Below are 26,750 nucleotides of genomic sequence, written 5' to 3'. Positions count from 1 at the left end.
TTCCTTCAATAACTACATCACTCTTATCTTATTCTACTCTGGAGATATCGAACCCTAGTGAGTGAAATAATGCATATTCCAGTGTGTTATGGGAAATCTCTCAGCTCCAGTAACTAGTATTTTTTCTTTTAAAAGAGTATCATTTCAGGAACTTCATTGTATGTGATTTCCTTTTTTAAACAACTGGAAGCATTGTCTGGGGATCAAAGGTTAATGGATTGGGTTGAGAACAGGGAGAACAGTTGAAATAAAAATATGTTGAATCTTTAAAGTTGGTATCTCAGAAATAACCCATTCCAGTGATGGGGATTTGTATTTGCATTGTCTTCCCAGAAAGTCATTAATTTGATATTAACGTCAATGATTCACAAATCACCAATGGACGTTTGGGAAACATATATTTTAGGACATATTACATAGAAGCAATCAATCTCTCAAGTGATCCGTTGACAGTTTGTGGGTTTTAAGTTCACTTATATAGAAACATTCTCCCACCTCACCCCAGGTTTAACCATGTGCTTCATTCTGCTGCTTAGAGAGAACTGGTGTATTCTTAAAAGGGTTTTCAGAAAATATTGTAAATTCCCTCCAGAAACCTGTGATGGAGTCTGAAGGATTTATCTCTTATGTTTAATTTAAACTTTTCTATAAAAATTCAAAGACCCTTTACTCCTCCTATCCTTAGGAGATACAGGTTAGCTAACCATTTTTTGTAGTTTAAAAACCATTTCTTATATCTACCAGATATTTGTTCTAAACCCCAAGTTCTTAAAGAGCGTCTTTGGCCTTTTTCAATTGCCGATTCAGGCAACATTTACAAGTGTGCTTCTTAATTTTAAGTGGAAACTATAAGGATTGAAAATAAACAGAATTGCACTTAAGAATACGGATGCTAGTGTTAGCTCATAGCATGTTTGAAATCTGACTACATACTTTTCAGAAAACACATCAAAAAAGAAACATTAAAAGTAAGCCCATTTCAGAGTAGACAATTTTTTGGCATCCTTTCAACTCTATTTCCAAGAATGTAAATTGGCAGTAATAATTATGTTCACCACGTAGAACTATTGTTAGTCTCAGAACTCACTCCCGTAAGAGGCTTAGCACAAAACCTGGTGTGTAGAAAGTTCTCAATGACTTATAAGATTATAGATACATTTTAAATTTGCCTTGCACAGAGACAACCCGACTTCAATTCTGGCATTCCATATGGTCCCCCAAGCTCTGACAGGAGTGATCCCTCAGTGCAAAACCAAGAGTTAATCCTGAGCACTTCGAAGTATGGCCCCTGAACAATAATAAATTAATAATTTTTATCATTTGATTTATTATTTGAATGGGACAAGTATACTCTAAAAATATTATTTTTAAGTTTGTACTTTCAGTAAAAGCAAAGTGACATATTAACAGCTTAATAATTTTCTTTCATATAACACTTGATATTTGTATTATTCATTTTTCTACTTTGTTTTGTGGGTAGGGTCTCCCAGGCAGTGCTTAAAGGGTCCTGGGGATGCTCCCAGGTGCGTTAATGATGCTCAGATCTCATGGTTCTGGGGACCACCAGGGTCACATCTATTGGTGCTCAGGGAGCCATGTGTCTCATGGGATCAAACTTAGGGCTTCTGCATTTTAGGACTACACTCCAGCCCCTTAAGCCATTTCCCTAATCCCATACATTTAGCTTATGTTATTCTAATTGCTGGAGCAATAGCACAGCGGTAGGGCATTTGCCTTACAAGCGGCCAACCTGTTGGCCGATCTGAGTTCGATTCCTCCGCCCCTCTCGGAGAGCCCAGCAAGCTACCAAGAGTATCTCGCCCGCACAGCAGAGCCTGGCAAGCTACCGGTGACGTATTCGACATGCCAAACACAGTAACAAGTCTCATGATGGAGACGTTACTGGTCCCGCTCTAACAAATCGATGAACAACTGGAGGACTGTGACCGTACATTCTAAGAGTCGAGGGGAAACAGTTATATAACATAATCCTAGTCTGCCAACAGGGAGTGATTGTAATTCCTGTCGTATTGACTAGTTATTGATTTGGGCAGGAGAGTTTCAGATCTTGAACAGATCTCCTTCACAGCTGCTGTGAAGGTGATGTTGAATGAGTCGTTCCTGGGAATCTGTGTTCTAAATACCCTCACATGAGACTTCTGTCTCAGAAGCCCCCCTGCTCTCAGTTATCAGAAAACACTATCAACCTAATTTGCTTTCTTCTGCCAGACACCTCTGTGCTGATTAATTTTAATCTCTGGTGTAGAGTGGGGAGGGAAAATGAAGAGCTTGGGTGAATTTGTAGATCTGGTACTTAAGACTGAACCGTGGTCCTTCTGAGGAATCCGTGGAGTGGTTATTATCAAGGGGAAGCTGAGAAGTATTCATTAGGCATAGTGCGCATTCAAAGGATGACTTTTTTAAAATCAAAATACATTTTTTATCTTGTTGCTAGGATGAAGTGGCAAAAGATATTTAGCCCTAATTAAGCATCTGCCAGTGAAATGAAATATGGTTCTACCTTTTAATTATCTACATTTAATTTGCTATTTTTGGTAGCATGTTGGCCTGAAGACATCTAAAATCCCCCAAGAATTGGAGACACAGTTGCATAAAAATGCTTCCCTCAGTCCCAGAGTTTTGTGACATCTGTCAATTCAAAATTTCTGTCAAGTGTGTATCATGATTCCTGCGTCCTTACCATGGCCTTTACTCTGAAACCAAGATAATTGTTGCATGAGAACCTCCAAGACTTAGGTAGACTTGCACTTTCCCTGGAAGCTTTGGCTGATGCTAGCAGAGGTCAAAAGCACTTAGGTGTGCCATTCTGTGTATGTCTTTGCTGCTGTGGTTATCGGCATGGTCATACTACATTGTTGGGGCCGGCTGAAGTATCTTCAACTCCAGCCTGTAAGCTCCTTGGCAAGACTTCACATTTTTTCAGTGCCATGATATGCAATATAGGTTATGCTAGTTCATACTTGCATTATTTAATACCGCACCTAACACCTCACCCACCAACAGGTTGTCTGCTTCCCTCCACCAGTATCGTAATCACCCTACCCTTCCACCCCTGTCAGTTCTGTTGCATTTGGCCATTTATTGTACCCTTGCTATGTATTTTTATTTTATTTTTTCAGACTCATATTTAATGATTTTTTTTTAATTCAGAAAATCCTTCTTGTAATTTGGTTTTTGCTTAATTTACAAGTGTTTGAGAGGTTATTTTTTTTGTCCCCCATTTCTGACTAATTTCCATTTTCAAAGCTTCATGGTCTGAGTGGATGGTTGATATGATTTTGATTTTATCTTCTTGATTTTATGGAAATATATTTTGTGGCCCAGCATGTGGTCTGTCTTCCAGCAAGTCTTTTAATCATCTACTTTGTCACAGTATACTCAGCTCATAGAACAGGGTGCTGAGTTTTGTTATGAGCCTTGAACTAATTTTCTTTGAATAATATGTGTTATAAATGTACGGCATCTTTGATCTGTTTTCTCTGCAATGAGCCCTGCAGAAAAAAAATAATGATAATAAAAATAACCAAAGTATGGTGTGAGGTAGTGCAGATGATGCAGAGGATGACATTAAGAAAGTAAAGGATCATAAAATGGTTCTATAATCACTAGTGATCAAACAATGTGTTATGGAAAATATGGGATAACTTTTCATCACTATGCCTTATTTTCAAAGATCTAACCCTAGACTAGTAATAGACACATAGGAAAATGTTTTTCCTTTTAATATGAGATGAACTCAATTTTCCCAGTTAAATGGGTTAGCTTGTTTCCTCTGGAGGACGTGGAGTGAGGAAGACCCACGCTAGAGCCAAATTCAAAGCATTTGGTGGGCAGACTCTTCACACCAGAGTTACTTTTCATAAAAGTCCCTTGGAGCTTTGCCTATTGATTTTTGTTTGTTTGTTTATTTGTTTTGTTTGTTTTTGCTTTTTTGGGTCACACTCAGTGATGCTCAGGCATTACTCCTGACTCTGCACTCAGGAATTACTCCTGGTGGTGCTTGGGGGACCATATGGGATGCTGGGAGTCGAACCTGGGTTGGCCACGTGCAAGGCAAACGCCTTGCCTGCTGTTCTATCACTCCAACCCCAGATTTGCCTATTGGAACATTATATAACTGCTCTTCTGGATAATCCATGATCAGGAAATCTGAGGCACAGTGTAGGTAAAACATAGCACTAAAATGCTCAGTGGAAACAGTCACGGAGATTATGATGGACATTCAATTTGCCATAATTAAGTCTTACTGATTCTGTGTGGTTTTGGGCATGAATGACACAAAGAGGAGGAAGAGAGAGTCTCCCATCCCTTCTTTAGTAGAGTTATTCTGTGTAGGAAATTGAGCATCTTCCAACCGAGACCTTCCAAAATAGGAAGAACATAATTCTGTGACGTGTAGTAAGCATCGGAGAACTGTGGACAATTCTTCCCCAAACGCCCATCTCACCAGGTGTATTTGCAAACAGGTTGCAAATAGCCATGGCTGGGTTCTGCTGGTGGGCTTTGTGGAAGTGTGGTAATGAGCAGTAGATAAAAAGCCACGGGGACAGCTGGTAGTAGGACCCGGGTGGTAGTTGGCACAGTGCTGAATGCTAAAGACTGTTCCAGGATTCTTAGTTTGCTGCAGGACATGTTAGGATTTTAGATTAAGACTAGAGTTCTTGTATTAGATGCTGAAAGAAATAAAATGATTTTTCCTGCCTTTTTCCTCTTCACTTTTTCTTCCCATCTTCTGTATGTCTTCTCTTTGAAATGCGAAGCATAGGCCTTCAATTAGGCTGAAAATTCTCTAACTTTTAGTCTCCCAACAGGATTAGGCCTGCTAAGAGTAACTAGTGTTTCCCATCTGATAAATAAGGGGATTACAGCAATAACTGCTGTCAGCATTTTTTCATTTAAACAAATAAAGCTGACAAATGATGAAGTCCTGTGCGCTCTGTTATGTTTCGTACATGCAGCACAATTACTCATCTGCTGCCAACATTAGTCTATCTATAACTAAACCATCTAACAGCATAGAGATCTTATTAGCATATCCATCCCATAGCCATATTTTTATATTCTTTAAGACTCTTCTCTATAACAAAGGCTGATAGTTATAATTTGCACCATAATTTAAAGGGCTGGACTCATCCATGCTTATTAGTTACACAAGATATCAGGTACAGTGTTCCTCTTATTTATGAGGTGCCATCGTGTATTTGCTTGGAATCTTTGCTCCCCTGTTCACTTCTGTGAACACGTTAGCATCCCTCTCTTGAAATGTACTAGTAGGTAGTGATCTCTACAAAACTGCTAGATGAATGTTGAGGTATGGGGTTGGATATTTTCTTAAATAGAGCTAATCTTCACAAATGTTTCGAATACGTGGATATATGTTAAATGCTTATATGTGTGTCATATGTAACCATCTTTTCCATGGTGTTTTTTGCTTTGGAATGGGATTTGTTTTGGAATTTTTTTTCTGCATATATTGTTGGCATCTCACAGACCCTAGATGGCTTGCTGTACTGAGATGATAAATTCCACCATACAACAAGCCTTTGCCTATGAGCATGACTTATGTATTCAAACCAACAACTGTTCTTGTAGATCTCTTATACTTAGGTTCAGTTTTCTTCTAGAGCTGGTACCAGATAATTAGGGGTGCCTCCATGCCCCAGAGTATGCTAAATTTATGTAAACTGGTAATTCCAAACCTGCTCACCTTGCCCCCATCCCTTCCCCTGATGCCACAGTAAAGGTCCTTGCATATTAGCATGCACCCCACTCTACCTCTTCACTTAATGGTGCCTTGTGTGTGTGTGTGTGTGTGTGTGTGTGTGTGTGTGTGGCTATGTGGCTTTTTTTAGGGATTAGTGAATGTAAAATTCCTTCATGACAGCCCTTTCCTTTTCTTTGTGCTTTACCACACCTCTTTCAAGGAAATTCTAGGGGGGCTTAATGCCCTGGTGCCTGGGTTAAGTGATTGCAAGTCTTGAGGTATAGATGTAGAACTGCCCTGCTTTATGCACTTGGCAATCTCCTGAGCCACTTTCAGATGGTGCTTGCCTTCATTTTCAACCTGCAAGACACCCATAGTTTAGATGCTCTTAGAGAAGATGCAACAGATAGTATCATTCTCCAGGAGCTTGAAGGTATGTCTGCACTTTCAAGTATATTGAGTATTTCTTTGGTAAGCATTCAAGGACTCCCAAGCCCTGGACACATTCTGTCCCACTAGGTCTCCCTGTTCTGCCTCAGGGGAGCTCTGACATATCAAAGGGACTCAACCACCTACTGTGAGGCTTTGATTTGCTCTTCTCTCTCCTCATGCAAAGTATACCATCCCCATTTGCCTAAAATCAAAGAGAAACCTGTTACACAAGTTGTCTTTTCTGTGGCCACCTTCTTCCTTAATCCTCAGATGGGCTCTGCTCTCAGACTATTTTGGGGCCTCATAACTTTTTCTCATCTTGGGTCTCAGTCTGTCATATTATTTCAAATATTTCTTTGCCTGCCAACTTCATCTTCTCCTTACCCTCGACCTACCACTTTTTCTATTTCAATGCAGAAACAAACAAACAATCCAGCAACAAGAATAAATGTGCCCTTGAGATTTCTTTCTTACTTGATGTATGAGACAGTTTTGAGGGACTCTTTACTCTCAGGAAGAAAGGTGTACTTCAGCACCTTCCAGTGGAAACATGGAATTATCGGTTGTTGTCAAGATCATTTCCTATTATGTGACACAGCCTACAAATTTGGAATGTATAAAGCCAATTTTACAGGGCGATTTATGTGGGCATAGACTTTTTTTTTGTTGTTATAAATACCATTCTATTGATTGGATGGAAGGGAATATTCCCACAGCCTGACTAATCCTTATCTCTATTATTGTTCTTTAATCTTTTGCCTCTATTGTTTAAGTCCCACCAAAAGTCTCTGACTCTTTTGGTAATACTAGTCATCCCATCCCCTGAGTTTCTTTCCCGAGAGTTAAAGAGTGGTGTGGTGGGGATTGGGGAGGACAGACATATGTTCATAAATTTTCTCTGTTAATCTTATTGCCATATTTGATATAGGTACCTAAAATGCAGAGTCTGGATTGAATTATTGAAAGGGGTCCATTCATGGAGCTGCCTTGGGCTCAAACCTGACTTAGCCTCTTAGGTCCTCAACTGAAGAATGGGGTGCAAGGTCAGTGCCCATGGCTCTGATTAAAAATATCATGTGGGAAGAAGTTGGAGGCATGTCATGATGCTTGGCCCCTTTAGTAGAATTCAGCAAGCATTTCCAAAGGTTTTGTTGTTGTTTTGTTTTTTGGTTTGGAGGCCACATCCAGCAGTACTCAGGGGTTACTCCTGGGTTTGCACTCAGGGATTACTCCTGGCGGACTCAGGGGACCACCATGGGATCGAACCTTTTAGTCCCATGCTGTCTCCCCTAGAGCAGTGTTTGTTGTTAGAGGTGTGGTGGCCAGAACTGGTGCCGCCATGCTCACAGTTCGTGAGCAGAAATGGTTGTCAAAGTGTCTGTCTTCTTGAATGCCAGCAGCCTGAACAAAGTGACTGCTCCTTCCAAAGGAAAGAAAGGCAGAGAGTCCCCCTTGGTCAGAGGTTGGAAAGAAACATATATTCTCTAGAAAGGAAGCACCAAGTGAAGTTTTTATTAGAAGGAGAGCGTTAGTAGGACCACAGTGTGATGTTATAAACACCAATATAATAAAGGTCAGTCTTACCATCCCTGCATTCTACAGATGCAGGCTCAGCACCTCCTCTGCTTCTACGAAAGATGCTCTTCACAGCCTTCTGCCACTGCTATGGGGTCTCCCTGGGTTTGCTTCTCAGGATCTTGGGACAAACTTACTCAAGATGTCTCATGGGATTTCTTTTTGGAAAACTTTGAAGCTGGGGCTCTTGCCTTTCCTGGACTCCCAGCCTATTTGCCATACAATGGTGCATATTTTCTTGCCTTCTCCTGTCTTTCTTTCTTTCTTTCTTTCTTTCTTTCTTTCTTTCTTTCTTTCTTTTTCTTTCTTTCTTTCCCTCTTTCTTTTTCTTTCTTTCCCTCTTCTTTTTCTTTCTCTTTCTTTCATTCATTCATTTTTCCCTTCCTCCCTCCCTCCCTTCCTTCCTTCCCCTTCCTTCCTTCCTTCCTTCCTTCCTTCCTTCCTTCCTTCCTTCCTTCCTTCCTTCCTTCTCCCCTCCTTCCCTCCCTCCCTCCTTCCCTCCCTCCATCCCTTGGTCCCTTCCTCCCTCCCTCCTTTGATCCCTCCCTCCCTCCCTCCCTTGATCCCTTCCTTCCTCCCTTCTTTGATCCCTCCCTCCCTTCTTTCCTTACTTCCTTCTTTCCTTCCTTCCTTCTTTCCTTCCTTCCCCTTTCCTCCTCTCCTTCCTTCCTTCCTTCCTCCCTCCCTTCCTTCCTTCCTTCCTTCCTTCCTTCCTTCCTTCCTTCCTTCCTTCCTTCCTTCTTCCCTCCCTCCTTCCCTTGATCCCTCCCTCCCTCCCTCCCTTGATCCCTCCCTCCTTCTCTCTCATGTGAGTACTCTCTCACTCTCTTTGTCTTTCACTTGTTGCTGTTGTTTATGACTTTGAGCCACATCCAGTGATGCTCAGGGCTTACTCCTTCTCTGCACTCAGGGATACTGTCAGCATGCAAGGGACCTTATAGGGTGCCGGGGACTGAACCCTGGTCAGTCACATGTCATGCCAATGCTCTGTCACTTGTCTTCTCACTCTGACCTCTGTGCCTTCGCCTTTCTCTGCCATATGGCCGGCAGCACCCTTGCCCTCTGCCATATGCAGGGAGCGTCATTTAGAACCACCTGAACAGTGTCGCTGGGATTAGTGTGCTCAAGCTACTTTTGCTTGGGAACCTCGGGAATCAGTTTGACACGACATTTCTCACCGTAGGTTTTACACCAGGAGAGACAAAGAAAAAGCACTCCATCAAGGTATTGTGAAAACTATTATATTGTATTGGAGCCACATCGGTTGGTAATACTTCACACTATTCTTTCCAGCCCACTCAGCTGTTGAAATTTAATTAGCAGTAATATATTATTGTCAAAGTAATTAAAACCTTGCCTTGATTAAAAACAGAATTGTTTAATTAACAAGAGGAGCTTTGGCTAGCCTTAACTTTCTGTTGGAGACACGAGAGGGCCTCAAGCAGCTTTCTTCTGTCTTCCTCCGCCAGGCCTGAAGGTGCGGGAAGTGTTCATCAACGTCACCAGGCAGCAGGTGGAGGACTTCCACGGACCCGAGGACTACTGGTGCCAGTGCGTGGCCTGGAGCCACCTGGGGACCTCCAAGAGCAGGAAGGCCTCTGTGCGCATAGCCTGTGAGTACACGCGACCCCACCTTCTTCCTATGGGACATCCGCAGGGTTTAAATTAAACCGGGGAGGGTCTGTGCATGGGTCCGATGCTCCTGCCACCTGCGGAGAACAGTCAGGAACCGCCAGGACTGCCTCTGCCTTGACTGGATTTACTCTCTTGAAATTGTATCGTAAATGTTTGATAATCACCTCGGGAGTCCAATCAACAAATCAGTTTGGCTAGATTGCCAGAGTGCAGGTTTCTCCACAATGCCAGGAAAGCCCATTCCTGGGAGAGAACAGCCCAGCAAATGCTTTCTGATGCCCACCATCAATGAGAAAGGTCAGGGGGCGTTGACGGGAAAGGTTAAGTGACAACTGTTTGCTTCCCAGCAAATCTGCAAATTTAAGACATTTAGGGATTTTTCATAGCCTACTATTAAATATCTTTCCTCTGAATCTTGAAACATAGAAATGGATTTTAAAACAGCATCTGTTTGACCCAAGGAAGACTAAAACTATCTATATTTAGAAAACAAAGAAAAAGAGGAGAAGGGAGGGATGGAGAGAGAGAGGGAAGGAGGGAAGGAAACTGTAAATTTGATTTGTTTATTTTAGCATCAGTGTTTTGATACTGTGGAATGTTTGTAAATATGCACTTCTCCTTTCTCTTCCCTTGAAATCATGTACCTCCCCTATTATTCTACTCCTGTGTAGCTTTCTATAACACTTCCTTTTGAATTCAGGACTGTAGAAGCACCTTCCGAAGGAAAAAAAAAGGAGTGATGGAGGGCAGAGATGGTTATTGTTGTTTTATTCAAATGCTGCCTTCTGAAAGTGCTATAAAGAATATGGGACATGAGGGATAGATTTGAGGACTCAGAATTCTTCACAGCATATGTCAGTGGTTTAGGGATTAGGAATAGGAGTGAATTGCTATTGGCAGAGACATTTATGTTTCTTGGGAAATGAAACCTTCACCTTAATATATGCATTTCACCTTCACTATACTGGCCTTCCGGGAGGCCCCATTCATGGGTGTTGCCTGGCCCCTAATTGGCCAAGGACATAAGGTCATTTTATGTACTTTGTGGTTAAGGTCAGAGGCCTGGGAGGCATTTTCCATACAGTTATTTACTTCATTGTAACCAGCAAATACTTTACGACTTTAAAGTAGCAGGTCAGCAGGAGAGGGACTATGTTTGCTTCTCCTCTTCGTTAATACTCCCAGCTCTGTGCTCACTCTTGCAATTGCCTTGGCAGGGCTGGCTGAGACTGACTGAGTCAGCTTGAAGATGATTATTCTCTGAGCTCTGTCTGAAGAAGGGGGGTGGGGGCGAACATCATGGAGCTTTCCACTTGGTCCTTCCATGTCTTTCTTATCAAGATCCTAGCCCCCTTCATTTCTAATTTCAAATAAATTAACAATTTCTTTAGTTCTCTAGGGAACCTAGGACTTCCGGGAAGTATTCCGATCAGGGTCTCCAGCCTTTGCACCCTCCATGATTGTGCTCTCTGCTTTTCTGCTAGAAACTTCCAGGGGATTCAGTTTATGCAGTTTCAACCGCTTATACATTTTTTTTAGGAAGTCTCCTCCTTGCCCTTCTTTGTTTCTCATAGTGCTTGATGGTGTGGAATGGAGCACATTTCTCCACTACAGATCATGTTCAGATCCTCTGTTCTGCACATGTGGCTCTTTTGACAGAGATCCACACACAGGAGTCCTATCGGTTCTAAGTCCCAGTGGTCCTGGAAACACTGGGTTGGTCCCAGTTACATCTCCATTACTTTTGAGTTTCATGATGTTAGACATGTCCCATTGTCGTCAAGGATGAAGGAGTATCCCTAGTTCATTGCATGAATGAGGGGTATTGATTGCTATGCAGTGCTTAAAACTATACCTGAGGGGACGGAGAGATAGTGCAGTGGGTAGGGCATATTTGCGTTGCGTGCAGCAGACATAGATTATATCTCCAGTATCCCCTATGACCCCCCCCCCCCACCAAGTCCTGCCATGAATGATCCCTGAGTACAGAGAAAGGAATCAGCTCTGAGCACAGAAGGTTATGGCCCCCAAAGAAACAAAAAGTACCAAAAACAAAACAAAACAAAAAACAAAAACAACCAACTGTACCTGATAGAGTTGGGGCGATAGCACAGCGAGCAGGACATTTGCCTTGCACATGGCCAGCCCAGCTGACCTGGGTTGGATTCTTCCGCCCCTCTAGGAGAGCCCAGCAAGCTACCGAGAGTATCTCATCAGCACAGCAAAGCCTAGCAAGCTACCCATGACGTATTTAATATGCCAAACACAGTTACAACAAGTCTCAATGAAAACTAGGAGGCCTATGCTACAGTGCTACCTGATAGAGTTAGTGCTTATCATTAACTATTTGTTCACGATGTGTCTGAATGTATAGCACCTGTACCATTCACCAGTAGGTGCTATAAGCATTTGAAACTAACTGAATTTAGTTAAAATTATATTACTTTACAATTTTTTTCTGTAGATTACAGATTAGTAGTACTTCAAAATCCATTTTACTAATTTTTCTGTAGATTATAGATTAATAGCACTTCAAAAATCCATTTTACTTTAGCTCTAGGAATCCTCACTGTTCCATATATGATAAAATCAAAAAATGTAAAAAATGGAAGAATTTTTTTTATCATCTTTCCAGGAGTCATGCCATATTTTTGTGTAACAATCTTACAAATCTCCTCAACTATTTTAGTTGCCATTGTTGTGTGATATATAAATATGAATAGAATTAAGATGTATTTTAATTAAAAAAATTAGTATTGTTAAAGCCACTAGTATGCAGTTAATATCATCTGTAATATTTTCAGCATATTTTAATCTTGTCCTATGTAGTAAGTTACAGATTGCTTAATTTATTTGAAACTATCTGTGAAGTCAAGACATGGCTTGTCATTAAATACTGCATTTGACTTAGGGACCAGTGTACATTAAAATGTAAATTGAAATTTAACTATGCTTAATAGCATCAAAAGTGGAAGGATAAAGCTGCCTTTTGGACCTTGTTTGGAAATGTTTTGATTTGCCTGTTGGAAAAAAACCCTTCTTTTTCTCTAACTTTTATGTTTCCATGAAATAAGAGATTTCTGCCTACTATTTGTGAGCACTTCCCAGCAAATAGCACATTGCACGTAAGGATAGTTTTTATTCCCAATAAATGAAAAAGCAAATTAGGTATAATTGTCACAATGCTTCTTCTTTTTTTAGATTGTTTTTTGAAATACTAAGGACATCTTAATGTGCTAAATAAGGATTTTGATAGATGAACGTAGTTTATGAATCTGATGATAATTGTCTTGAGGGGACTTTGCAAATTCGTATCATTTTTATGTTCATTAAATTACTGTAATTCAGCCTCAGAGCCACTTGTGCTTCAACATTGAACCAATGATCCTTTAAGATTTTTTTTTTCCCCTTTTTGGGTCATATCTGGCAATCAATGCACAGGGGTTACTCCTGGCTCTGCACACAGGAATTACTCCTGGCGGTCGGTGCTCAGGGGACCATATGGGATGCTGGGAATCGAACTTGAGTCAGCCGCATGCAAGGCAAACGCCCTACCCGCTGTGCTATCACTCCAGCCCCTGATCCTTTAAGATTTTAACCATTTCAAAACTGCAGCAGGCAGAACCTTCCTAGCACCTGGGCCTTCGGCTAAGGGAGCTTGTACTGAAGCTTCCTACTGTGATCGCCGCATCCACTTAGCTCTGCAGAAGTTCCAGGAAGTTCACTGCTGTGATATCACTTGGTTTTTTCAAATATAAAACATATTTAAATATATAATACATTTACTTTATTTACATATGTAATAAAGTAAAAAAATAAAGTAAAAAAGTAAAATAAAAAAGGTAAAAAATATGTAATTTTTTTACATATGTAAAAAAATGTAATCTGACTGGAATGATAGCACAGCAGGTAGGGCATTTGCCTTGCATGTGACCAACCCAGGTTCGATTCTTCTGTCCCTATCGGAGAGACCTGCAAGCTACGGAGAGTATCCTACCCGCATGGCAGAGCCTGGCAAGCTCCACGTGGCATATTCAATATGCCAAAAAATGGTAACAACAAGTCTCACAATGGAAACATTACTGGTGCCTGCTCAAGCAAATTGATGAACAATGGGAGGACAGTGCTACAATGCAGTGCTACATATGTAATGCATATGAATATGAAAACTGGAGAATCAGTTTAGTTTGCAGATTGTTGGTCTCTACCTCTGGCCTGTTAAGTCAGAGCTTAGAGAGGTGGGACAGAGATGTTTTCTATGTAGTTATCCCGGTGATTCTCTGTCAGGTAACTCTGGGTTGACTTACTCAGTAGAGTGCTTTGCAGAATTTAACATGCAAACAAATCAGGTGGGTTTCTCTTTAAAAATTGTAGGTGAACTTGTTAAAATTATTTGAATAGATGATCTGAGATTCTCTATTTCTAAGAGCTCCTGGGTGATGCAGCTGCTGCCAGGTACTCTGTGTGCTTCTAGCCAGACCCCAGAAAGCCTTTAAGGGAAATGTTGCCTCAACCCCTGCTTTCTGCTTCATTATTGAAAGTGATCTTCATAAAACATAGGTGATGTGAGCAGGGGTCACCCACATAACAACAAACATGAAGCAAGATCCTAGATACTTTTCTGGCTTCCATAAATGTCCTTAATTCTAAGGAAAAGCTAAATTAATTCTTCTCTGTTGGTGAGAATTTCAGAACCATCATAGGAAAAAAAATGAAAAAAAAAATGAATGTGAGTGCTTCCTTGAGGAAAATGGTAATTGCTTTTCTATTATCTGAGCAAATTGCATCCTTCCTCATGGTCAAGTTATTGTATATGTATACATGCATGCATAATATATTTCTTTAAAAATATATATACACACATATTGGCATATATAGAGAGATACACATTTAGAATATGAATATTACATATAAAATATAACATATATATATGCATTTGGTAGATGTGTCTTTAACACATCTAGTCAGTACATATTACATATTACTGCCTGAGTGGTCAGAAGCCACAGGAACAGTTTGGGGCTTTTTTTTTTTTTTTTCAGGAAACTACGTGTACCCATCACTTTAGACTATTGTCCTTTTCTCAATTTCATACTGTGTAAAAAAGATGTTGGCTGCTCATCCAACTGCCTGCAGCTTTAAATGGCCAAGGCCCGTAGGATTTCAGGTGATTGTATAAAGGCAACAATAAATAAAGCCGACCCACACTTAACCCTCCCTACTCCCAAACTGGCAGAGAGACTCTCTCGGAGCAGTCCCACGGGCCCTCTCTCATTTGTGTGATGCTGTCAAGCTGGAGGGAGCGGCCACTGAGGCATCTGTTACTTCTGATGCTGGATGGTTGTCAAAACTAGGAATATTCAATTATTCGTAGTTGTTTATTTTCATGGATGAACATTTGGCTGCTCAGCCATTGCTTTTCTTTCCCATTTTTCTCCTTCAAAATGGCTTGCCTAGATCATTAACTCTTGCTTAGTCAAATCCTTCTTGCCACGAAGGTCTCTTCCACTCTGGGAGGTGAGGGAGGGAATGTGGGTAATGTTCCTGCAACGGTCGCATAGCCGCTTGGAAGAAATCTCGGTAGGGAATCACCATTTTGTTGATTTTTTAAGTGATCAATAAAATATGATTTCTCCTGAATATAATTTAAGTACGCTACTTATTTGAGACACTCATAAATACATTTGCAGTTGTGCCAAAAGTGAATGGAAAATCTCATTTAAGGGCACAGAAACGCCCTACATAGGGTTACAGGTCTACCATGAAGACTGAATTTTTGCTTCTTGGTGGCACAGTATCTCTTTGCTAATTAGAGGAGAGAAATGTACCTGATTAAATCTCAATTATGATCTCAGGTTCGTGGCTTGGATGAATAATCTCACCTGTTAAAAATCATTGGTGGCCCCCTTCCTGACTGCCAAAGTAAATATAAAAATAAATAAATATGGGCACATCTGCCAGATATTTAAATTCATCTGTAATGTGCACATCCAGCTTGATCTCGTGCAAGCCTGCTGAGCTCTAATTAAGCAGCACAGCTCAGAATCTGGACTTGGGCATCACTTGCCCCCCCCCCCTTCTGTGTTTATGTGCTTGCTTCTCCATGGAACACATTCTCAGCTCTGACTCACAGTCCTCCCTCTGCCGATTTCATTTTTCCATTCAAGTCCATCTCTACGCTTTCTCCTACATGGGACCTAGTTCAGCAAGGATTCCTCATTTGTTTATTTGTTTGTTTTTAAGACTGCACTGTTCTCTTCCGGGAGCTGGTTTTTATAGTCTCTGAAGAGAACAGTGCAGTCTCCTGCCCCCGTGCCTGGTTGTCCTCACTGGGGCCCCTTGGAGGGTAGCGGGTTGAGCTTTCCTCCCCACCCCGACCAGGGCTCCAGCAGCCAAAGACCTCCAGCACCAGCCAGCACCATGCTGAGACCACTCTCCGCACACCTGAAGGTACCGGCAGAGGAACAAAGGCATGCGGGTCCCAGGACTGAGATCTCCAAGCCTACTCGGATCTGCGCTGAGCATCCTCCACCCAGATCCTCCGAATTCCAGTAGGCAGGGGTCACACCCACCAACTGGCCCCTGGCGCCGTGTAATCCCATTAACGGCCAACACCCAGAGACTATAAAACCCAACTCCTGGAAGCTAGACATCTTATTATCTCATTCCTACTTTGCACAAACTGGCAGGCTACCGAATGTAACCTGCCCACATGGCAGAGTCTGGCAAACTCCCCGTGGCGTACCCAATATGCCAAATACCAGTAACAATGATGGGTCTCATTCTCCTAAAGAGCCCTGAATATAGCACTTTCTCGAAAATCTCAGGGCTAGGATGAAGGAGACGTTACTGGGGCCTGCTCGAGGCAATCGACGAACAGGATGGTCATGATTCGTGATTCATGTTTTTAACACCAGTAGACATCAGATGTCTTCCATAGCTACAAAGCTATCAGAAAAGATACCATTTAGTATCTTCTGATTCAAATTATGTGCAATTTGAGTTTTTGTAGAAATTTTTGCTTCATCCATGATATATATTGTGATTTTTTTTACTGAATCACATGAATTACAAGGGTACAAAGACATTTATGATTGAGTTTCAGGAATGTACTGCTTCAAAACCAGCCCCTTCACCGAGTCTACTACCCCCATCTATGTCTCCAGTTTCCCTCCAAACCCCCAGCCTGATTCTGTGACACTTTTCTGTATCCTAGATTGTTCTTTATCCAGAATCTTAGGTGTTTTTATGTTATTCACGAAGTATTTCCCTTACCAAATTGTCACCTGTTTTAGATTCAACAGTGTTATCCTCATAGGTTTGCACTGTGGGCCTAGTACAGTGCATTTTAATTATAAATGACTGACTTGAAAAATCAAGCTTAGGAATTCAGCAAAGGATCCATAAAAGAGCATTTGTTAACTGCCTGCCCTAATTGTACAAGGAGGCTAATGTGGATCTTTTATAAGGACCATCTTTGTCTGCTGTTACGTGGGTACTGTTTTATTGCAATCTAAGAGGAAGTAGTGGAATTCGGAGGAGAAAATTGTTGTGGCCACACTCTGTGATGTACAATGAGCACCTCTGAAGGAGCCTGAGTCTGCCAATTCTACTCTTCTGGTATTCTCAGAACCTGCAATTTATTCGCAGGCAATGCAAAAGATATGAAGACCAATTATTAGCATTTGGTAGATACTGCTCAAAAGTTTAAAACCCTTTCCCCCCTCCCCATAGAAAAATGTGGCCAAAATCCAGAGAAGGTATTACTCTGTTGTGTCCTTTGTGTAAGACTGAACTTAAAGTAGATGAATATTACTGAAGGATATGAAAGTCCAGGCCTTCAGGGGAACTTAAATTCTGCAAAAAGAGGATCTGGCTAAGGATGGAAGCAGGTGTTGAAATGCAGCCTACACTGTGCCAGCTGGAATATGAGGTGAAGAACATACACCAGGATGTGGATTTGCAACCATGTGAAGAAAGGGGGCTTTTTGGCTTTTTTTTTCTTTTTTATTCTTTCTCTTTTTCTTTTTTCTTTCTTTTTTTTTTTTTTGACAGGGGAGCACTACCAGCAGTGTGCAGGGATTACTCCTGGCCCTGCACTCAGAAATTACTCCTGACGGTGCTCAAGGGCCCATATGGAATGTCAGAGATCGAACCCTGTTCAGCCATATCCAAGGCAGACACCCTACCTGCTGTTCTGTTGGTCCAACCCCAGGTTTTCTCTTGGTCCAAAGGTTTATTTTTGAGCCAATACTTGTGCTCATGGCTGCCTAATTCATATACCCTAAGGGTCAGTTGCTACCTAAGCTTATGACAGCAGAACTGAGCATATAATTGATGGGACCCAGTGAAAAATGAAAATGTGGGACTTTTGTTCAGAAATTAAGGGTTGAGGCCATCAACATTAGAGCATTAAATCATGCATGAGCCCCCAGGCTTCTCCACTGGTTTGACAGGGATGGAGGCAGCTCAGAGTGGCAGTAATGATGATGGTTCAATAAGTGACTTCACATAGGTAATGACTATATGAAAAGGGAATAATTGGCCTAGAAAGGCTAGGGACACACTCCACTCACTCCATAGGGAGTCACAATTCTGATTTGCTCCCAAGCCACAGGTCGAATCATAGGGAGTACTTTATATGATGTTATATTTGAGCTCAGGCTGACAACTAGAAATACCTAGTGATGGAGTATACTTGTGGCCACATCTTTCTAGAAAATTTATGTAGAAAGCAAGAAATGCATGTCTTGCAAGAAATGCAAGATGCATTTGGTCACCTAAATTAGGTTAAGCAAATGAACTATGGAAAAATGAGATTTTCTTGAGCAACCTATTTTTATTTTGACATAATTTCAGTCTTATGGAAAAAATCAAAATATTAAGCAAAAAAAATTCCTGCAGACATTTACTAAGAATCTTCAAATGTTAGCATTTTACCATATTTGCTTTGGTATTATCTCAGTGTGTTGATCCACTTATATGTATATTTGCATATTTACATCTGTGGATTTTGTTTTTTGACATGTGTAACATGGTACAGACACAACTCCTTCTTCCTAACTGCTTTACTATATTTTTGTAAATGAATCTCTTTTCTGATATAGCGTAATTATAAAAAATCATATTGATATAATATTATCTCTCTGGAATCCTTATTTATATTTCATCAATTTTCACTTAATAATAACAATAAAAAGTCTAAATTGTAAGTCATATTCCATCATAAGATTACTTTAGTTCTCTAAAGTCTGTAATTTCTCAATCTTCATGATGACCTTGAGTTTTTCAACTGTGATGGTCAATTATTTTTATAGTTTTATTAAATTTAAACATGAGAAAAAGGAATTATTAACTTCACAGTGGAAAATTCTACCATGTTCTATTTTTAGTCACGTGATTAGACTAGAGTTGACTAGCAATGGGAGAGATCAACAGAATCTGTCTTCTAATGTGATGGAGTAAGGAGACTGCATCACTTCAGTGATACTTTTTCTAAAATTACCTAATCTATATTTATCCACAGGACAGACCTAAATTGAGGAGCATTTTACATATTAGGTCATTTTTGACTATATATGTCTCTGAAAATGTCAACCACGTGTGGAACACTGCTGAGATGTTCTGGGATGTGTAAGTGCCACAGATAGACTTGATACGTCTTTCTAAAGCAACAATTACGTTGCTCCTTAGATTACTAAAAATAAATATGTCAGCAGTATAGAATCCATGGCAAAAATTTATTTTTTGCGTTGTGAAGATGCAATTTGAAACTCCAAAGCCATTTTGCACACACCGTTTTTTTTTTTTTAGGGGGGTGGGGGCTTGCAGGTTAGACGTTTCACCCATTGATGCCTTTGAGGGTATAGGAATACCTCAGTAGGAAGAGTGAGAAACACTAAGCTATAAGGTTGTGATTTTATTAACATGGTAGATTGATTTGTATGGATTTGATTGATATTATACTTCTTTGTTTAACAATTGAGTACAACAACCTGAAATATGGAAATGACTAGAAACTACTATAATTTACCACAGTCCCTATGAAACCTTTTTATGTTGTTGGCCATTTGGCCATTTGTAGAAATATGTCTATCACCTTCGTAAGGAAATCACAGCTTAATTCGGTTTGCCACTCATATAATATTATACCTCATCTCCTGATTTCTTTACTCATCTCCTATCAAATGAATTCACTTGGATATAAATTAGGTCTCTTGAACATGATAGGCCCCAAAGAAACTTCCTGATGCTCCTGCCACCCACACTATACAGATCTATGTTAGATATTTCTTGGATTCTCCTGGGTCAGAGATGACCCCACAGAGGCCATGAAAAGACTTAGGAGTCATCCTGATTCTCTGTCTCCTTCAGTTTTGCTTTACCCATCAGCAAAAACTATTGATTTTTTTGCGTATTTTATTTATTAATATTGATTGAGATTCCATGATTTGCAATGCTGTTTATGATGCTCTCCTATGCACATAACTCTAGCACCACAGCCATCGTGAGTGTACCACCTCTTTTCCTCAAGGACTCCAGTGTCCCTCTGTTTCAGCACTCTCTACCACCAACTCAGTTGTTGAACTATTGTGTTACTCTGTCCTTTTTTTTTTAACATCTTCCTGTGAATCTCTATATCCCCCAAGTGAGAGAGATGGACTTGTCAATTCCTACCCCAAAAACATATTTCTACATTAATCCACTTTCTATCTGGAAAGAAAAGAAAAAAGCAAAACAAAAAAGAGTTCTCCATTCTTCACTGCTCTACTCTTGGCATGTAAAAGTCCATTTTCCATTTAGAGCTATCATCTTTTATCAATGTGATGTCAGTTTAATTGCCAGGAATACAGCATTGTAACACCACCAACAGTCAGGAATCTGTCCACTCCTGTACTATGGACACTACCTAGCTGATTCTTACATCATGCCGTCTCATCATCACCAATCTGTTCTCTAAACATTGATTTCTGTTTTTTTTATTGTTATTGTTATTATAGTTTAGGCAACATGGTTATAGTAGTGTTGACATTTATGCTTGATTTTTCTATGATTGCCATTCAACACCCCGAAGAGTCTAAGATGCCCATCCCTGGCTGACTGTGTGTAACTTCTAGACTACCTCTTTCTTCCCCCCAAACCCTCCATCCACTGCTTGGCAGTAGTTTTATAATGCAAGGCCCCAAGATTGTCAACTGTAGATACTGTTCTGCTGTCTTTTTCCATTTGTATTGCGTTGTCTTTGCTCTCCACTTAATGAGCACATGTTGCTGTAAGCCAGACCGTGCTATTTCCTTAGCTGCAGGCTTTTCCCTGCTTACTTTTCAGATTCTTTGATATTGGCCCCATCTGTACTAACCAGCTCTCTCCGACCTCCTGTTACACTGGGGAACACCCCTACACTGTTATAGCTGCGGAGATTTCTTTTTATTCCAAGTTATTGATACTTATTCCCAATCCAGAGTCTTTACCATTCTGTCTTCCAGGAATGCCTTCTCCAGACCTTTCACGGCTCATTTTTTTTTCTTGTCAGCTTTAGTCTCATCTGCACTATTTGTTTGGTTTCTTTAAAAGATTTACTGTAAAATAGAGATTTTGCTCCTTAGATGCTGAACAACTTCTTACTGAAGTGATCTCTTAGATCCTGTTCTGTCAGAATTGATTGAAGATCAAGCAAAATGACATTTTCTGTCCTTCGCCTCCATTGCTTGTGTGGGGCCGTGCAGGAGACTGGGCTTTTGAGAGGTTTAGTGACACTCTGCAGTGTTAACCTGCTCAGAACACTGACCACAGCATGTCCTGATCGACCATTCTGGCCCCAGAAAGACCTGTGGTGGGTGGAGAATGGTAAATCTTGTAGTGCGTGTGAAAGTATATATTTCTTGTTGCTGTTCTGTTAGCTATTTCCCCTTTGAATTTTTTCCTTACTCCTTCTTTTGCTCAATTTTTCTGTAATACTCGAACTGAATTATAATGAGCTGGTGAGCATGGAAAGCTTAAGTTTATTTTAAGGTCATTTCATTTTAAGCTCATTGCTAGTTTGCATCTCTCTAATTCCTTGCACAGGCCTAAGGGGACAAGATGAGTCAGGACAATTTCATGTTGTGGTTCTTGAAGCATGGTCTCATCAACGTGAAGTTTGTTTTGTATTTGCAGTACCTCAGGATGCTGGGTTGCAATGGAGCTCTACTTGCCATAAAATGGCAGCTTGAAGAGATTAGAGACTAAATAATATTGAGCACAGAGAATCCTGATGGTAGGAATATGAACAGTATGACCTTTCTATGTATGTCTTTAAAACTAAGTAGGCTTGTCTTCTCAGTACTTCTAGGATTGCATTTTTATTTTGCTTCATCAAATCACGTTGGTTCAGTGGCTATTGCCTCGTTCACTTAAAACTCAGTATTTCCTTCAGCACAGAAAGAAGAGTAGTATTCTCATAGGCTATGGATCTTAGGGATTTTTTGTTTTGTTTTCCTGGTTTTCCAGTCGGAAATTATATAAATATAGGATGTAAGCTTTGTTTTAATTTGTTCTAACACCTTCAAAAAAAGAGAGCAGATCATTTTTCTATTTCTACCATTTAGATCAGTTGTCCTAATATATTTACATGGCCAAATTGTTAGAATCAGTGCACCAGAATTGTCTTTTATGGGACTAGTAGACAGACCATACATCAGGTATAGAATCCTCACCTGGAATCTTCACCTTAGTTTCCTCATGAGGGAAGATGATGCCTGGTGTCTTTGCTACATTCCATACAAACCCATGATTCAAGTCCACCGAAATAGACAGATTTAACTGTTTCTGAGAAGGCTCAAATGGAAATATTCCTGCAAGAAGGATTAAAGTGGTTATGTATGTGCCTGTGCCCATCTGCATTCACTCTTACCTGCTCCAGCAAGAGAACCTGTGCTTTTTGGTGGCAACTGAAAGAGAAACGCACATCGAAGAACAGTGATGATGACTGTGGTATCTCTAGATGTCAGTAGCCTCAGAGAGATGCAAGGAGCAGCTAAGCAGAGGCCCTTGAGAGAGAGTGAAGTGAGACACAATTGGTTAGGTGGGAAGGAAGTGACAGAAGAAACAACTGTGCCTAAGGCTCTGGCATAACCCAGGTGATAGAACGGAACTATTCTGGGACTTTTTATCCCCTTGTTTGGACACATTATTGTCACTTTAGACATATGTGTCTTGTGATCTTTCCTCTTTCTTTTAAGTCTTGCTTATAGCCTTGGGTTCTAATCAGTCCTAGACTCAAAATTATGAGCCTTGTCTTTCTAATTTTCAATAATTTCCCAGCTTTGATGACATCTGTCAGAATTTGTGTGTGTGTGTGTGTGTGTGTTTTGGGAAACAAAAGAGGGCAAATACTATGAGATGCATTGAATTGGGAAGAGCTCAGTAGAAAGCAGGTTAAATTAGTGCTCAAATCATTTTGTGCAAGTGCAGCTGTTTCTACCCACCGTAATGTGTCCCTACTGCAGAATCCTGCCTTTGCAACCCCACTGTTGCCTGAAAAACTCTGCTACTGGTTGTGGAAGGGATAATGACACACAGAGCTAGTTATAAAACAATTTATTGATAACAATTTACCAACAGAGGAATTGCAAAGCACAGGGGATCTGACAAAGCCCCCAAAGTTATTCTACAACTTTAAAAATAGTCTTGAGGGATGTCTGCCTGACAGTGCTCCTAGCATGAACCAGATGCCTGGTTGTCCCAGGACACACACAGAGCCTGCTCACTCTCTGACACCAAGTTTGGGTCAGGGGAGACAGGGAAGGCTTTTGCATTTAACTATGGCCAAAGGTGCCCATCCTGGACTGTTGCTGCCAGATTTTCTCCACATGAAATTAGGCTGATGTTTTGAGAAATCTTAAGAAAGAGCTGGCATCTCTATGCCTCTGACATATGGCATCTTCATTGAATTATACTTTGTGCCCATTTTTTCTTAGGTGGATATGGCAGAACCAGAACTTAAAGATCCTCAACAAAGATAATATAGGAAAGACAGAAATCTGGCAATTTGGATCAATGGGTCAAAAAAAAATTATGCAATACATAGATCTGAAGAAGGCAGAGGATTTAAGCTCGGTTGGCAAGAAAAGCTTTATAATGTGCCAAATAAAGGAGACTATCATTGAAGAAAGAACTGATCTGACAGGCAGCTGTTTTATATGCTTCCTCTGGGAAGTGGAATTAGTAGCTTTTCAGGTCTAACCTGCAAGGACTGGAAGATTGAGGTAGAAACAACTAGGGGCACAAGGCCTTGCATTTAATTCTAGTAGCTTCCATCTGTTCCGCATTATAACCAGCCTTTTTTATCCCAATGAATGATCTGTATTTGGCCAAGTTACACACACCCTTTATGTATGACAAATGTGGTTTGTTGTTCCTTCAGAAAGATATGGGTGGGAATGATTCAGATCTGATCTGAATACCAGTGTAGATGGACACTAATGGGACATTGTACCATCCTCCGGCATTCTTAACAAATGACTATTTTTAAAAGTGACTATGATTTTTCACTGGCTGATTTGGTTTGAATGAGTAAATTATTTTTATTTCATTGCATTAACTGCCAGAACATTGAATGAACCGATAACTCCCTGGTGTTGCTGAGCTGCAAAGAACTATTATTCGGAATTGAATTTTTATTGATTTTCTTGTGCTACAATGACTTTTCTAACATAGTAGCATGAAAGGAAAATGAGAAAAAGGCCAAATAGGGCATGGGGCAAGGAAAGGGATCCTGCCACTTCTCATGACCCAGCCCCAGACAGACAACTTATTGGCGGGTACTGTGACTCTGGCTGATCTGTTGCTGATTATATGATTCACAGGTTAGCCGACCACCTGGCTTAATCACCTTTCTCCCTCTTCCCTGCTGGTATCCTTGTTTCTAGTCATCTGGGGCCTCCTTGGCATTCTGCTGCAGAACTTCACAGGGCAAAGAGGTGCAGAAGGAGCACCAGTAGACAGGATCATGTCCCAAATTGGCCAGTGTTGATGCTTGTTAGCATCTCTGAAATACACCGGAAGAAAACCCATTTACTTTAACATCATTATAATGAGTTTTCCAGTCATCTTGACTATTGGACATGTATATATTAATGAATTCTTAATCACTCAGGTGAGTTAAAAGGAAAAATCAGAATCCATTCACCCCTTCAGTCAGTCAGCCTTTTTTCTCAGTCCTTGGGTTTCCTTTCTTGAAAATATAATTTTTCTTCATTGAAAATTCTTTAATTTTTTTAATGATATTAGGATATCCAGATTTTCAAATTTCCTCCTACAAATGGTGATAAGTTGTTTCACTTGAGAATTTTGCCAACTCCTCTACTTCTCAAATAGTAAGTGACTGTTGTATACCCTTCCAGGCAAAGAACAAAAACACTGATGCATTTTTTTCCTCCACTCACAGAATGCCATAAGTAAGGTTAAATAAAGAAGACTGTTTTAGAATTTCCTTAAGATAAAAAATATACACCTTCTTTATAAAAATTTTAATCATAAAACCAAAATTTATGGATCCTGAGGCCATGTTCATTACAGAAATTGTGGTGAATACAGAATCAGATGAAGGTAATATAACTATAAAATCGGGTAGAAAATGATGAGGTTTCTCTTTTTAGAGATTATCATGTACATACCAAAGAGCCAGTTGCTGTTTTAAAATCTTTCAGTTTTGGTGGCCAGGACAAAGATCCCATGGGTAGGGCACTTGCCTTGCATGCAGCCGACCTGGATTCAATCCCCAGCACTGGGGACTAACACTCACTGTTGCCTTAGCACTGCCAGGAGTGATCCTCAGAGCATAGAACATAGAACACAGGAAGCTCTGAACACAGCTAGGTAGAGATAAAAAAAAATAAAAATAAAAATGAATTGTTTTGAATTTCAATCTTAGGGTATACAATTGCAGTTTTATTTAGACTTTTGATATAAAATATTGTGAATGATTTAATTTTTCTTCCATAGACCATGTGAACATAATTATAAGTGAGATCAGAAGGTAGAAATCTATTTATGTTCCACCCTCTCAATAGATATGAATAGAAAACCAAGTTTAGTTAAAGGATTTCCTTATGTAATGTGATGACTTATGGGAAGAGGTAGGTAGCTAAGCAAGTTATTTGCTAAGTCTTGTATAAAATTTAAAAAAAATAGAGCATCTATAAGAAAAAATAGTCCAGTAAAATCCTTTTTGAAAGGTTAAATCAGGTAGAATGTATATGTCGTGTCAGTTTGTGTGGTATTCTACCTCTCATATTAGTTATGAGCAACTTTCCTAGAAAGACTAGATTAAGGGAAATCCTATGGTGGTTTTTTTTTTTGGTATTATTTTCCCCATTTTTATTAAGGTGCTAGGATTTACAGCACTATTAATGACATGTTGGAGAACACACCCTTGTTCAGAGTTTCCCCTTCCATCCACCAGTGTCACAGTGATTCCTCTCAGTGACCCTAACCTCTCACCGCACTCCCCCACACAGCTAAACTAAATTCTGTAGGCAAACTCTCTTGTTCTAATGACTTTGGCTTATTTGTTGTTCTCATTCTTTGTTTCTTTATATTCCACACCTCAGAGAGTTCATTCTATATCGGTCCCTCTCTGTCTAACTTAACTCAGCATGATACCCTCTAGTTCCATCCACATAGCAGAAAACTGCATGAGTTCATATTTATTTGTTATTGAGTACTATTCCATTATGTATATATAGCATAGTGTCTTCATCTGATCACCTCTTCTTGGACACTTGGGTGTTACTCAGATCTTAGTTATGGTGAGTAGGGCCACAGTAACTTAAGAGTGCAAATGTCTTTTTAAAATAGTGATTTGGGGCCACTGGTTTTGATGTCAAAAAAGTGGAATTGCACCACTCCTGGGAATATACCCCAGAGAGGCAAAAATAGTATAGTCGAAGTGACATCTGCTCTTGTTGTTCATTGCAGCACTGTTTACAATAGCTAGAATCTGGAAAAATTCTGAGTGCCTGAGAACAGATGACTGGTTAAAGAAACTTTGGTACATCTACACAATGGAGTACTATGTAGCAGTTAGAAAAAATAAAGTCACGAAATTTACATACAAGTGGTACTACATGGAAAATATCATGCTAAGCGAAATGAGTCAGAAAGAGAGGGACAGACATAAAAAGACAGCATTCATCTGGATAACATAAAGTAACAAAATAAGAGACTAACACCCAAGAGCAGCTGTGATAAATACCAGGTTGTTCACTCCATGGCTTAGAAGCCAGCCGCACACTGTAGGGGCAAAGGCAGCTCAAATAGAGAAGGGAACACCAAATAAAGGGTGCTGGAAAGATCCGCCCAGGATGGGAGATGCATGCTGAAAGTAGTCTATGGACTGAAC

The 26,750-nt window shown here is 40.2% G+C and overlaps 1 protein-coding gene across 1 annotated transcript in view; it reads left to right on the top strand.

Annotated features, from left to right (window-relative positions):
- The window catches only part of UNC5D (unc-5 netrin receptor D), a 620,243-nt gene that overhangs the window by 353,580 nt on the left and 239,913 nt on the right, over positions 1-26,750 (top strand). Inside the window, exon 3 of the mRNA XM_056116771.1 lies at positions 9,202-9,345. Within this exon, the coding sequence (XP_055972746.1) occupies positions 9,202-9,345 (144 nt within the window). The remainder of the gene's footprint in view (positions 1-9,201; positions 9,346-26,750) is intronic.

This window comes from Sorex fumeus, unplaced genomic scaffold (assembly GCF_029834395.1).
Source record: "Sorex fumeus unplaced genomic scaffold, SorFum_2.1 ptg000033l, whole genome shotgun sequence".
Lineage (NCBI taxonomy): Eukaryota > Metazoa > Chordata > Mammalia > Eulipotyphla > Soricidae > Sorex > Sorex fumeus.
Note: the sequence above shows the minus strand (reverse complement) of the source record. Positions and strands in the feature narration are given on the sequence as shown.